This window comes from Manacus candei, unplaced genomic scaffold, assembly GCF_025592945.1.
Source record: "Manacus candei isolate 608988 ecotype Guabito, Panama unplaced genomic scaffold, ASM2559294v1 h1tg000014l, whole genome shotgun sequence".
In the NCBI taxonomy this organism is placed as follows: domain Eukaryota; kingdom Metazoa; phylum Chordata; class Aves; order Passeriformes; family Pipridae; genus Manacus; species Manacus candei.
In genome coordinates, this window is record NW_026138062.1 from 19,243,318 (window position 1) to 19,256,987 (window position 13,670).

Below are 13,670 nucleotides of genomic sequence, written 5' to 3' on the forward strand. Positions count from 1 at the left end.
GGATCTTGGAATGTCTTTTTTTTTTAGCAAGTTTCCATGCCAGAAACAGTGCTTATGTACTTAAGGTATTATTCTAAAAATGCTTTAAGATTAAGTGGAAATGTCAAAATGGAGGCTAAAAGTGACTGTTAATTTAGGAATCTGTGTTCAGGATTATGGTTTTCCTCCAAATAGATAGTGAGGGGATAGGCACTGAAGAGCAGTCCTCAGATTTGACCAGGAATAGCTTTTGGTGGCGGGCTGAATGTCAAACCAGACTATCCGGAGGATATGAAGGAGGAGGAAGTTAAGCCCAGAATGTAAATTGCACTTAGAAAAGCTGAGAAGAAGATCAGATGGGATGGCAGATGATTAGAGAAGTACAGCTCTTGTGCCCAGTTCTGCCCATCAATACCAGTGTTCTGTAGTTTCATTTTCTCACACAGCACTTTACTTTTTCACCTCCTTTTTGAGAATAAAACCTAAAGCTGAGCCTTGCAGGCATTTTTCTACATATCAGAAAGGACTACTTACACTTGAAAACAAAATTTATTATTTTTTTTAGCTACAGAACACCAGAGATATTCCCACCCTGCCCAGCAGAACGGGTCAACAGCCAAACGTATGAGTTTTTCCTTTGATATGAAAATATTTCCCCAGCTCTTACAAAGACTTAGAGCTTTAGTTTCCAAGATAGCATCCCTGTTGTTAATCCCATCTGTACTCTGTGGGATCTCTCAAGTGACATACCACTAACATTTGAGGTAAAAATAGGCTGTTTTGCTGAGTGATGGTAAGGAACAGCAAGATTTTTACTGGTTGAAGTTATCACGTACTCATACTCATTTACATGCCACTCATGCTGACCTATATCAAATAGCAGAAAACTGAGAGTAGGTACTAGGAGATTAGAGGAGAACAGTTCTTTATGCTGTGCAAGTCAATGCTTGAATCTTCCAGATAGATGCAATGTAAAAGTGGCTTTTTATTTTATTTTTCTTTTTTTTAGGATTTCTATGTTTTTACTACAATTTTTATTCACTATATGAATAAAACCTGTGATTTAAATCAATATTAAAGTATTGGGAGATGAGCAGCAGGTGAGAGATGCCTCTTCATAGCATTGTGTCGTTATTTTATGCAGATTGATGGGGTGGTATTTGAAAGAATGACATTTTTCCTTTCAGTTTATTTGAGAGATGTATTGAAATTATTGATCTGGCTTTAAATATCCATTAATGTCCTATTAAGTTTTACAAATGACTCTTGGGTTTTCTGTGTGTGTCTTGATTATTTTTTTCTACCTGCTATGCTAACAAAATACTAATTTCAAGTAAAGGTTTTGCAATATAGATGTGAAAGGCTACCTTATCTTCAGAATCGTTAACCATCCTGCCTGGCTCTTTGCTTCCATTCTTAGTTTTGCTTTCAAACCTGTTCCTTACTTACTTCCCACTCCCTGCCAAAGACTCCAATCAGCCTTGCTGCAGGTCATGTGTGTAATAAATACAACCAGACCAGGAAGAGCCATTGCCTCCATAGCCCCACGGCTGGAGTAGGTGGCATTTAAAGCACACACATATACATATATGAAAAAATAACACCTTTGCTCCATGGAGTCTTTATTTATACAAAGTGGAGCAAACTTGTGAGGAGAGCGTGAGCCAGAGCCACTGTGCTGCAGCCAGTGGTCATTTTCCTTGGGAAGTGGGATGTTGTCATTCACATCTGATTTAAACCTGCTGACTGCCATGAATGCTAAGCTGTTACCTTTTTATAGGTGAATGTCTTTCATTTTCCTGTTATAAGCATTCTGGTCAAGATCTTCTGTAAGGTAATTCTTGATTTTTCCTCTACATTAGGTATCCAAAACATTGCACAGAATTAGTTTACACTAGGTGGGAACAAAAGATGAAAGATTTGTTTTACTTCACTTGGTGAGAGCTGTGGAGCTTTACTAAAGCAAATTGTTTAATTTAAAATTTCTCAACCTGAGACTGAAGTACCTGTGTGCTCAGTAAGCAAATCCTTTGTGGAAGATGCTGGCTAAAACCACACGTGACGAGGAGAAATAGGTGGTGGCAGTGCAAAGGTGTCAGGTTTTGGCTGGCATAGAGTTAATTTTTTTTTCTAGCAGCTGGTACAGTGCTGTGTTTTGGATTTAGGGTAAGAATAATGTTGATAACACACTGATGCTTTAGTTGTTGCTGAGCAGTGCTGACACAGAGTTAAGGCCTTTTCTGCCTTACCCTACCCCACCAGCGAGTGGGCTGGGGGGGGCACAAGAAGCTAGAAGGAGACACAGCTGACCCCAGCTGGCCAAAGGGATATTCCATAAATTATGGCATCATGCTCAGCATATAGGGTTGGGGGGAAAGCTGGATGGAGGCTGCTGCTCAGGAACTGTCTAGACATTATTTGGCAGGTAGTAAGCAATTGCATTGTGCATCACTTGTTTATTATTATTATTGTTATTGTTATTACTATTTTTGACTTCTTTTCTGTCCTATTAAACCATCTTTATCTCAACCCACAAATTTACTTCCTCTCTCCTCCAGTTCTCTCCCCCCTTCCACTGAGGGAGAGTGGGCAAATTGCTGTGTGGTATTTAGCTGCCTGCCATGTTAAACAATGACACAGAGGTATGAGGATTTATTTGGGTTACCATTAGAGGAGCTGGGACAATCCATCAGCAAGCAGCTGATGGGGAGGCAGAACAGCAGCCGTCCTGCTGGTGGGAGCAGCCAGCTTGTTTGGTACCTCCATCTGGCCCATCCTGCCCCACGTGTGCTGATGGAACCCACTGGGGAGGATGGGGGAAGCAATGCTGCTTCTGCAGGGCAGTGCCTGTCTCCAAACCTGTAAAGGATCTTGCAGATGCTTGATGGTAATTGCTGTCTTGCCCCTATTTTATGCCTGTGGTCTGTAATTGATGGCATGCAGTGTTTAAATTGAATATATCTTGTGTAAGACCTGCAGAATACAGTGTGGATGCTTCAGCCTCGGTGATTGCATAAAATAATTAAACCATTTTTTAATAGGAAACAAGCATTGCAAGTATGATTAGAAGTGTTATTTTGAAATGCATGTCTTTTAAAAGAAAATCCTTTTCTTTTTCTTGTCTCTTTTTCTTTAAAACAAAACCCGTTTCTGCTGGCGAACAGGCATCAGAGGAAGTGTCAAAATCTCTGCAAGCAATGAAGGAAATTCTGTGTGGGACCACAGACAAAGAGCCACCTACAGAAATCGTGGCCCAGCTGGCGCAAGAGCTGTACAACAGTGGCCTTCTAGTGACGCTTATTGCCAACCTGCAGCTGATAGATTTTGAGGTAGGTCAGCATCCATAAACCTTTTCAACTCCTTGGTTTCAGTGTTGTCAGTGAGCAGAACTGTATTTTTGTGAAATCTAAATAATTTTATTGCATTCAAAAAGACTGCAGTGGAAAAGACTGCAGTAATTCAGCATAGATATAAACCCTTTTAACTGATATTTGACTGGCAGGGACTGGGAAGAAACTTTGTCAGTTCATTGTAATATTCCTGTGGTCTGCAGTCAGCTGGGATAGTGTCCCCCAGGGACTGCTGTTATGAGTTCTGTGATTTATGTGGCTCCTGGCTGCTAGTGAACTGTTACAGGTGTCCGAGCACCAGGGAGAAATCCCCAGCTCCCAAGAGCCAAACCTCCACCACTGAGGTCTGAAGCAGGAGCAGTACCCAACCTATAGGCAGACACTGAATTAATAAATCAGTTTCTCAGAGAGATCTTCTGATGCTCTCAGAGCCCCCCTTTTGTGGGAGTCACTTTCTTGTGGAAGTTTTTTCTCCTTATATTGAAATGATTTTCTTTCCATTTTGTACATGAATGGAAGGGAGGAACAATGGAAGACTTATGTTTTCTTTTTCCCCCTTCCTCCCCCCACGCCCAGTAAAGCTAGGATTCAAGGACTTATTTGTTTATATTGTATTAATTTTTGAAAGTGTTGTTAGTAGAGTTCTCTCTCTCTTTTCTCAAGTCTTAAGTTTAGGAGGGTTTTATTTTAATACTAGAATTTATTGAGAACTTTTCCTTTGTCTTTTCCTTGACACCTCTGGTTACTGTTGTGTCATAATTGCAAAAATACTCAAAAGCCATCAACCCAAACCCCTAAAAAACTTTTTAAGAAAAAAGGAGATGGGGGAGGGGAAGATACTGTCAGCACAGAAGGGACACTACTGCATTTTTTTAAATTACATGACAGTCTGTATTGCTTCTGTCAGAAAAAAAAAAATCTGTATGGACATATTGAACGCACAGTCCTTAAATGAAAGCACTGAATGAAATACCTAATCTGTTGCTGAATTACTGTTATTACAACTTTAATAATTCTAGTTGCAAAATAGATTTTCCCATGATAAAACTTTTCCAACCATTTAGCAAAGCTGTTATACATACTCTTCTGGCAAAACACTAGAAACAAAATGCCATCGAACAAGAGGATAGTAAGAGTATGTGCTGCTTTGTGTTCATATCCCCACTGAGTTTTCCAGTTTATGAACTCTTCTGCTTCCATTTTGTTATTATGGTGGCCACAGCTGGTATTTTGGTTTCTTTGTTTAACAAGCAATTTCATCACTCTATAGCATGCAAATTATTTTTTTGATCTGTACATAATGGTAGAAGGCAAAATCATAAATTACTTGAATATCTGATTTCTGTCAGTTACTTTGTTTTATCATGACTCCCTGTCTACTCCTCAGTGACCCTGTTGCCCACTTGGATCCCAGTTTTTCACAGCTGTACTTCCTTTTGAAGATGTGTTTTCAAAGACTGTGTAGGGGAGACTCACACACATCCATCACACATCCATAGAAAACACAGCTTTATTGCTTCTGCCACTCAAGAAGCATGGTATAATTTTGGTGATGATATTGTTAAGAAGCACTAAAGTTGGGTTTGGGCAGGAGCTCAGAATCAAAATCAGACTGAATTTTTAGAAACTTAAAATACTAAATTTATTGTTGAACTTTGAAGAACTGGGGAAAGTGTACACACTGAAAAAGTCAACTAAAAATGTAGATGTTACTAACTGCGTGTAAGCCTGAAGGCTCACAAGCTGTATAGCCTCTAAAATAGGCAGTAAATAGCTGCAAGCCTGGAACTGGTTATGTTAGAATCTTTTCCTTACTTTACCTTGAAATGGGAGCTAAGTTAAGGGATAGGTATCATACAATTTGTTATTTATATGACACATCCTTGGCAGTTTTTCTTGTTCATGTCTAGGCACTTTTCTCTTCATGCTGCCTTATCTTGTGCTTCATTGGCCATATATATTTCATTATAAGGCAAAGCTGAATTGCAGATCCAAGTAAGAAGCATTTCAAAAGTATTCCTACAATTTTCATATATGGTGGTGAGGGAAGTCTGTCTCGGTTCCCTCCTATCTGCCTCCACTCCCTCCTGGAGAAGCCAGGGAGATCAACTCTGGCTTTCGTCTTCATGGATCTCTAGAAAATGAGATATAATTGCATACATATATATCTATATCTATCTATTTATCTTGTCTCCTCTCTGCTATTGCATATAAAGCTGCAATGCACCCAATATTAAGTAACTAATATAAAATTTGACATAGCAGAGAGGATCACTAAATTTTTGGCCATCTTTACCTCACTCTTTCAACAGCCCTTCTTTATCTGGATTGGTTTCCTCTTGGAGTACTTGCTGAAGCCACTGGGGATCACAGGATTCCAGGCATACAATAAGAATGTTTTAAAGATGGGGGAGAATGGGATGACTTTATAAAGAATTAACCTAATTGAAAGGATGTCCAAGGGTCAAAAAAAAGTGTTGCAGATAAAGGCAGATGGCCTGGCCTGCTCTGATTTGATTCTCCTGTTTAATTCCCTGAGTCCCCAAATCTCTGAGTCTCCAAGCCAGATGGGCTGGAAAAGCAGAATATTTTGTGGTTTTCAGCAGTGATTTATTTGTAGAGGTGAAACCAGGGAATTCTCCTCTGTGTGAAACTATCTGCTCCTTGGCTTCAAACATTCAATAAGTTCTCTGCCAAGGAATGTTTGTCCTCCCAAGACAGATCAATGAGCACGTACAGATTACAAGTAACCTTTTGCTTTATCTTGCCCTGTGCATAGTGACCTGCTGTTGACTCAGTGCCTTGGTTGCTGGTCATTAAGTGCTGCAGTCTCTCCCCTCCCTTAATTTCACTCATCAATTTGTCTGCTGTGGCCAGGGGGGAAAGTGATGGGAGAGGAAGAGGATTTCTAATGCAAGATGTATTGGCAAACCTTGTGGTTGAATGGAACATAATTTGAAAAGACTTTCTGAAAAGCTGTTTGCACAGGGAAGCATTTGAAGACAAAATGTGATTATGTAGGTATGTGTATACAGGAGGAAATTAAGACAAAGTGAAAGATCTTAGTTGTGACTAAAGCAGAGGCATATATATGAGGCAGCCATTTTATTGGTAGTAATTATTTAATTTTTCATGGTGTAATAGTGAGCACAGTTTAAATTGAACCCTGATTTTCAGAAACCCAATCACACTTGGTATTGTTTGCATTTAACTAATGCAAAGCTTTAGCCTTGTGGGTCAAGGCAGTGGGGCAGTGTATTAGTACTAGCTTGACAACTTAAATTTGGAGGCTACGGGAGCAATAGTACACACTGCAAAAGCATGTTTGACTCAGGGTAGTGGCTTGCTTTTATGGTGTTTCAGTGTTGCTATTTAAAATAGCCAGGGACTTGCTTTACAGAATAAGAGGAATGCATATCCTCATTTAGAAAAAGAAAGATGTAAATGGGAGAGGGGTGATCATTGTCTTCAGAGCCCCCAACAAAGGAAGCCTTCTTGTGGCATTGAAGAAACAACAAATATGAGGTGGTGAGACTGTGAAGAGCCCAAAGATACATGAAGCTAACTTGTTCTGTTTGCAATTTCATTTCTACTTTAAATAGATATTATAGTAAATGGTCATTTGTCCATGTTTTTCGAAGCGAAGATATATTTTGCTTTTTTAACAGGGCAAAAAGGATGTTTCCCAGATATTTAACAACATCTTGAGAAGACAAATCGGCACATGCAGCCCTACAGTGGATTACATTAGCGCCCATCCACATATCCTATTCATGCTTCTAAAAGGGTAGGTGCTTTAATTTTATTTCCATTAAAGAGTATTGCTTGGAACATGCCAGCATTGCAGTTGATCTACTTTCTCACTTTTAGTTTTTTTTTAAAAAAGATTTTCAGGTCTTGTTCTAGATTTCTTGTTTTGTTTCTTTCATATTGACTTTCTATGTAACTGTATACTTTTTATTGACTGGATTATTTTATTTGACCATTATTTCTTTACCAGACTTCATGTTGAAATAATTATGTGCTGATTGTTTTTGACTGCTCCCCATGTAATGTGTACTTCAGTTCTTGCCCTAAACTCTTGTGTAGCATTGTTGATGAATGCTGAGTTTCATTTAGACATTTTTGCATTGCAAGAGTGACCAGCAGGAGTGTCTGTAAATAACTGGAGTCAAACTGGACCACTGTGTGGTAGAACAGAGAGAAGCAAAAATGCATTGAAAGAGTAGTTGTGCCTGTGGGACAGACTTCTCACACAATACTTGTGACCACAAGTGAACTTCAGTTTAAGTTGTTAATTAATTCTGTAATTAACTCCACAACTTTCAGCATTAAATTTTTTTTTTTGGTCTTTTAACCTTGGGGACTCAGAACCTGGTAGTTCCCAAGATAACCTGGCCAAGGAGAGGGAGTAGATTCCTGTGTGGAGAGGACATCAGCTGTAGTTGTATTCAGGAGTGCACAAGTGTTGACCTAAAACACGAGTTTTTTGTCCCCTTTACTTTTGACTAAAAGCACCTTTTGTTCAGTAACCAGTTTTGCTTTTCCAGCTCTTGAAGTCTACTATTTTCTGCTCAATTTTCTTTTGACTTTGGGATTTCGTTTATTTTTCCCTAAGGAAAAGAGAATATATGTCATTTGGATTAAATAATTGATGTGGAAATAAGTGCATTTATTAGCTGCTCAATTTGAAATAGTGTGAACTCTCATAGTAGCTCTATGGTCACACTGGTAGCAGCCATTCAAAACCTTTTAAACTAATAGTTCTTAAGAGAATGATTTTTTTTAAGTGTCTTTCTTGCTCTTGAGATTAAGGATTTGCATTTTTACCATTTGCTTCATAGCCAGGAAAATACTTTAGCATCATCTAAGGATTGTGCATGACAAGGCTGCAGCTCCAAGGGTAAAATTTCCTTCAGCCAGCCTCCCCCCTCTCTCAGGGGCAGACCACAGCCAGGAGAAGGATAAGCACAGGAATCCTCTAAAATGTGTTTCCTTTGGAAGCGGCCACATTCCAGCACAGCTGAGTAAGGGAAAAGTAACTGAGAGAACTAGTCACTACCATGGATCTCAAGAACAGTGAGCTTGTGGTTGAGTGTGGTGGCAAAGCTCTTGTTTGCTGCCTTCCTGGCAGGGCAGAGTGGTGGTAGCCCATGCAAGTGTCTGGGCTGAGCTGGGTCTTGCTCTTACAAGTGTCGTGATTCGTTGTGATTTAGCTTCAGTGTTGAAACTCTTCACTTGTTTTGAGTTACTAAACACTGACTTGCTCAGAAAAAAAACAAGTAAACTAGTTAAAATGGATTTTGGTTTCATTAGTTCATTAAAATTCACCATTTATATAAACCTCAAAGTAGTTGTTTTGGGACAGTAATGATAATTCTCTCCATCGTTGTTACAACTTCAACTTCATATATAGATTCAATAATTTTTTTCCCTTTTCTCTGTCTTTGCTTTTTCAGTTTTTCACTCATTTTGGTTTTGCATGTTGTGCATGTATTGCTACCATATGTATGAGCTTTATTTAAAGATAAAAAATATTTTTAGGTCACGACCCAGATTTTCTTTGGCATCTGTAACAACCAACAACATTAAGATGATAGTAAAGTTTTTATGTTATGCATATGTACTGCTGATGGACATTTACTGCAAGTCACCTGTCTCAGTGATTGTATTTAAAAGGCATCATTTAGGTGTGTTTTTGGAGATCCCTGATGCATGCAGCAGCATGTCAGTGTTAGTTTGGTCCTCAGGCTCCTGGTTCGTGATTTCTTGACTAGCTCTCTGCAGCACTGCATTGTATCAGAATTGCCATTTCTGGAGTGTCTTGTTAGAAAGTGCTGTTGAATTCATCAGCAGAAGTCCAGAAGTCAGTCCTGTCCAGCCCTGACAGTAGTGCCTGAGCAGCTACTGCAGAACAACGTAGTGATGTCAAACATGATGATGCCTTATCTGCCTGTGTCCTGCTGCTGGGACTGTCTAAAAATGATTCTTGAATTATGTGCCTACAGCAAGGGCAGGCCCTGAATGCACAACTTGCTGCATGCCCACAGTGTGCAATGCTTGTGTGCAGTGGGAACTGGGAAACACACACTTTGTGTTAGACACCACCACTTCAAAATGTAACTTGAAGATGTTTTCATATTTATTTAATGCTAAATGCATTATATTGTTTATATTAGATAAAATATATTTATCTAATTAGATAAATATATATTTATCCAATGTTAAATGAAATATAGGAAATCAGAATCTGCTTAAAGGAAAGTGGATTTGGCTGACTTGTACTATTCCCTTTTTGTTACATGACATCATGACATTACCTGGAGAGAAAAAAAAACCCCGTCTCTATCATGACTGTAGAAGAAATGGCCCAGGACTATTGTAAAGGCTTCTCATAGTTTTACTTCTGTTGGATGCAGTTTCCTCTGCCCCATAACAGTTCCCAACAGCAAAAGGTTGCATTTTTGTGGCTTAATGCGAGAAGGATCCTGAATCAGAGATCACACCCAGTATTTCCTGCCTAATACTGCAGCGGCAGTGCCAGCTTTAGATAACTATTCTTACCTTTTAGGCTTTGTTTTATTTGTTGCCTACTTCCTTCCAGCTTCTTGGCTTCAGAAGACATACAGCAAATAGTTCCCTACTTTTCTTTTTTTTTTTTTTTACTTTCTTTCATTTTGGTAGGTTATTTGACCTTCCTGCTGCAGGAGGACTTGGTTTAATAGTATCTTATTTTCTGTGTGTGCAGGCTTTGTTTTATGAGTAGGATTTCAAATGAGTAGAATGTCTGGTGCATATAGAGAACCAGATGTATTTGGGCCAGTTTTTTTCTCTGGCATCAGCATATTGCATTAGCCCAGAAATAACTCTGGTCCCTTGCAATTTAGAATATTTGTCCCTCCCATACAGTGACTGTTGAGGACTTTGTTTATGGCACTTGCATTGTTTTTCTCTAGTGACAAATTTATAAGCCCTTTTGTGAATATATATATCAAACCACATGCTATCTCAAACCTAGACACTGCTCCAATGTGTGTTGTGATGACCTCTTCATATCACAGTGCAGTTAAAGCTTTAATGGTATATTGGCTGAGGTTGCAGAATACCCCTTGAGTTTATCCTTGGATATACTAGATTATCCAGGCTGTACAAGTTAATGTCAAATCAGATCAGAATATATCTGTTTGTTAAGACCTGGTGTCTCCCAGGCTTGATGCCTTCCTAATCTCCTGTTAGAGCTCCTCACCTTGTACTGTCTTCTGCACTAACCATGCAAGAATGATTCCCTTTACACTGAGATCCGTCTCTGCTCTGTCTTGCCTCTTTCAACCTCTACTGCAAGTGTTTTGAAATACTTCAAGTCCATTGTTTCATTATCTAGTTGCCCCCAGTAGTCACTGAGTGAGGATTTCTTTAGGTTGTAAGTTCATCCAAACAGAGAAGAACTCAATGGTTTTTTTCTGCTGTGGAAAAACATCAACATAGAGCACTAATTGCTCATTAGAAGTGATTTTGAAAAACATTTCTATCGTTCCTGCCTGGTGGCTTTGCATGTAAGTGTGGGTGCAGAGAACATACTAGTTATGACTGGGCAGCCTGTAAACTTCTTCCAGGCATATTTCAGGAGCCAAACCCAACTTTCCTTGCTTATATGAACAGCCGAAGGTCCATAACCCACTTCCAGATAATGGAGCATTTGACTAAGAATGATTCTGTTGATACTTAATGTTTTTAAAAGTTATTGTGTTGGAAACAATGTAATTTGCTTTTATTCCAACCAAAATATTCATTAGCCAACTACTAAATATTTTCCTGGCTGCACTCCTAGGAGCAACTCTGCCTCTTTTTTCCTTGAAAATTAGTATTCCTGTTAATGGAGTTGATGCCTCAATGGGATATATCAGTGAATTTCCGTTGTCTAAGGAGTTATAAATTCAAGTTTGCAAATGTCCCCAAACCAAAACAAATAGAGGCTGGAGTGCCTGCATTTCCTTGAGGGTGGGAAGTTTCATTTGCCTGTTCTGAATAGCAATTCATTTTTCATCAAGCCAACTATTGTTGATACTAGGTTGAAGTATGCAGCTCTGGTATGCTTGGAAAACACTACCATTCTTTTAAATTGCAAGCTGGTGGTAAATTTGAGGGCCCACTCACAGCACAGATGGCATTTTGTGTTTTTCTTCCTTTTTTTTTTAAAATTTCTTTTGGCCTAGTGATAGGAATTAATTGTGCAAAGGAAAAATGATGCTGATAAGCTCTGGGTGATAATACACAGTTCTGATATAGTATAACCGGTTTATTGGAACGAAGCATGCTTTCTGTCCCCTTGGACTTCACCAGTTTCACATGTCCAAAGATTACTGGAAGAAGTTCATTTTAAGTCTTTCTTGACTGTTGGATTTAATCCTTCAATTTTTTTAAAAATGTATTTCTAATAGTTTTGTTTCAGATTAATTTCAGCTTTAAAGAAATCAAGACTTTATAGAAACAGAAGAAGATATGAATTGCCTCCCCCTTCCCTTCCTCTCCCTTTCCCTTCCCTTCCAGCACAGATCGAGATGTGTGCTGGCTCCTGGCTTTTGCATAACAGGATTATAAATTGAGGAACTTGTGTCCTGAAAAAAGTCATAGCCTCTGCAGAGGAGGGATTGAGAAGAATTCCACATAAACTGCAAAAAAAAAAAATCTTCAGAGCTACCAAAAGCTTAATCCTGTGTAGACTGCCTTGATAGACTCTTCTTACCTTCCTCATTAATACTCTAGAGGAATGTCCTCCAGAAGAACAGTGTGAGGGGATGGATGGCCATGAGGTGTTACATTTTTCTTGGATGAGAGCTCAGAATTAAATCTGAAAAGGGAGATTATTATATTGTATGGGCTTTGCTTTTTCATAAATCTGAAAGGGTGAAGGAGCTCTGTTGAAACATTACACACTCCCCACAGTCTTTCTGCAGAGAGGAGGTGTAAAATAAATTTACACCAAAATGTGTTTTGGCTTGGGAAGAGAGAGGTTTGTGATGAAAAATTGTGGCAACCATCTGCTCCTTGGCTTTGGGCTGAGGTCCTGAAGCTGGGTACAGTGCTGTGGCTGGGAGCTGCCCTCTGTGTGTTGTGTACCCTCTGGCACGTGCGTTCTTTATGCTATGAAGTTCCCTGTTGCGAGAAAAGTGTCTGTTTATCTTTGTTCTTCTGTGTTTCGATATTTTCTGTTTCTTTTCATTCTTCAGGTATGAATCCCCAAGTATTGCCTTACGTTGTGGAATTATGCTGAGAGAGTGTATCCGACATGAACCCTTGGCCAAAATCATACTCTTTTCAGAACAGTTCCGAGACTTTTTTAAATATGTGGAAATGTCAACATTTGATATTGCTTCTGATGCCTTTGCTACATTCAAGGTAAATGATTCAATACCTGCACCATAACGTTGTGTTAAAAATGGTACTCCATCAGTAGTCATCACTGAGTGTTGTGTTACTTTGAACTGGGTGGCTTTTTTATCGTTCAGTAAAGGATGTAATTAATTCTTGGTCTGATTGTAACAGGATTCACAACAGTGATCAAGTCTGCAAAGAACCTTTAGACAAATGTAAACACATATTTAATTAACGTTCTTCATCTTGATAACCCAAGGTCTTTCATGCAGCTGTTTAAAACTCAAATTAATCATATATTACATACGGTTCCTGTAAAGTGCATGACCTTTTTCTTTCCCTACCTTCCCCCGGAGACAAAACCACTGCCCATTGTGACCCCAACCACAACAGAAGGCATCGTTTAAAAGTAACTTTTGAAATCCTTGTAATTTTTGCTGTCCCTTCTGAGTTCAGCAGTTAGGTCTAGATTAATGCTATGCCTGCTGATTATTTTACAATGTATTCATAGTCTTACTTTTGTGACCCACGATTCAGTGTAAGGACCGCACTGCTAAAAACTGAGTAGGTGGAAGAACTGCATAGACTCTGTATAGAGTCTGTTTTGTATTAAAAACGAAGTTGGGTGAAACCTGCCAAATTTCTTGGAGTTTGTATGTGACCATCCTCATTCCCTAAGGGACTAGTATAGTCTTTGAGCAAAATTTGGTGCCATGGGCTTCATGTACAGAGAAGAATTGTTTATTTCTGAAAAACAATTTAAGAAAGCTGGGGAAAATTCTTTTTAGTTAAATACACTTCTAAATATATATATAACTCCTTTTTTCTTCTATCACTGAGCTCCTTGCTGTCATAGAGACACATTGTTTATTCTTTCTTTTTAAAGGTAATTAGAAACATGATTAGATAGACCTTTGGAATAACTGTAAGGATCATTAGAGTTCAGCTCAGTGATTACATATATACTGA

At 38.9% G+C, this 13,670-nt stretch overlaps 1 protein-coding gene across 5 annotated transcripts in view; it reads left to right on the forward strand.

Moving 5' to 3' along the window:
• The window catches only part of CAB39L (calcium binding protein 39 like), a 63,719-nt gene that overhangs the window by 36,042 nt on the left and 14,007 nt on the right, over window positions 1-13,670 (forward strand). For all 5 annotated transcript variants that reach the window (XM_051779331.1, XM_051779334.1, XM_051779330.1 and 2 more), the window contains 3 exons: window positions 3,144-3,308; window positions 6,998-7,116; window positions 12,557-12,725. In XM_051779331.1, coding sequence (XP_051635291.1) covers window positions 3,144-3,308; window positions 6,998-7,116; window positions 12,557-12,725 — 453 coding nt within the window. The remainder of the gene's footprint in view (window positions 1-3,143; window positions 3,309-6,997; window positions 7,117-12,556; window positions 12,726-13,670) is intronic.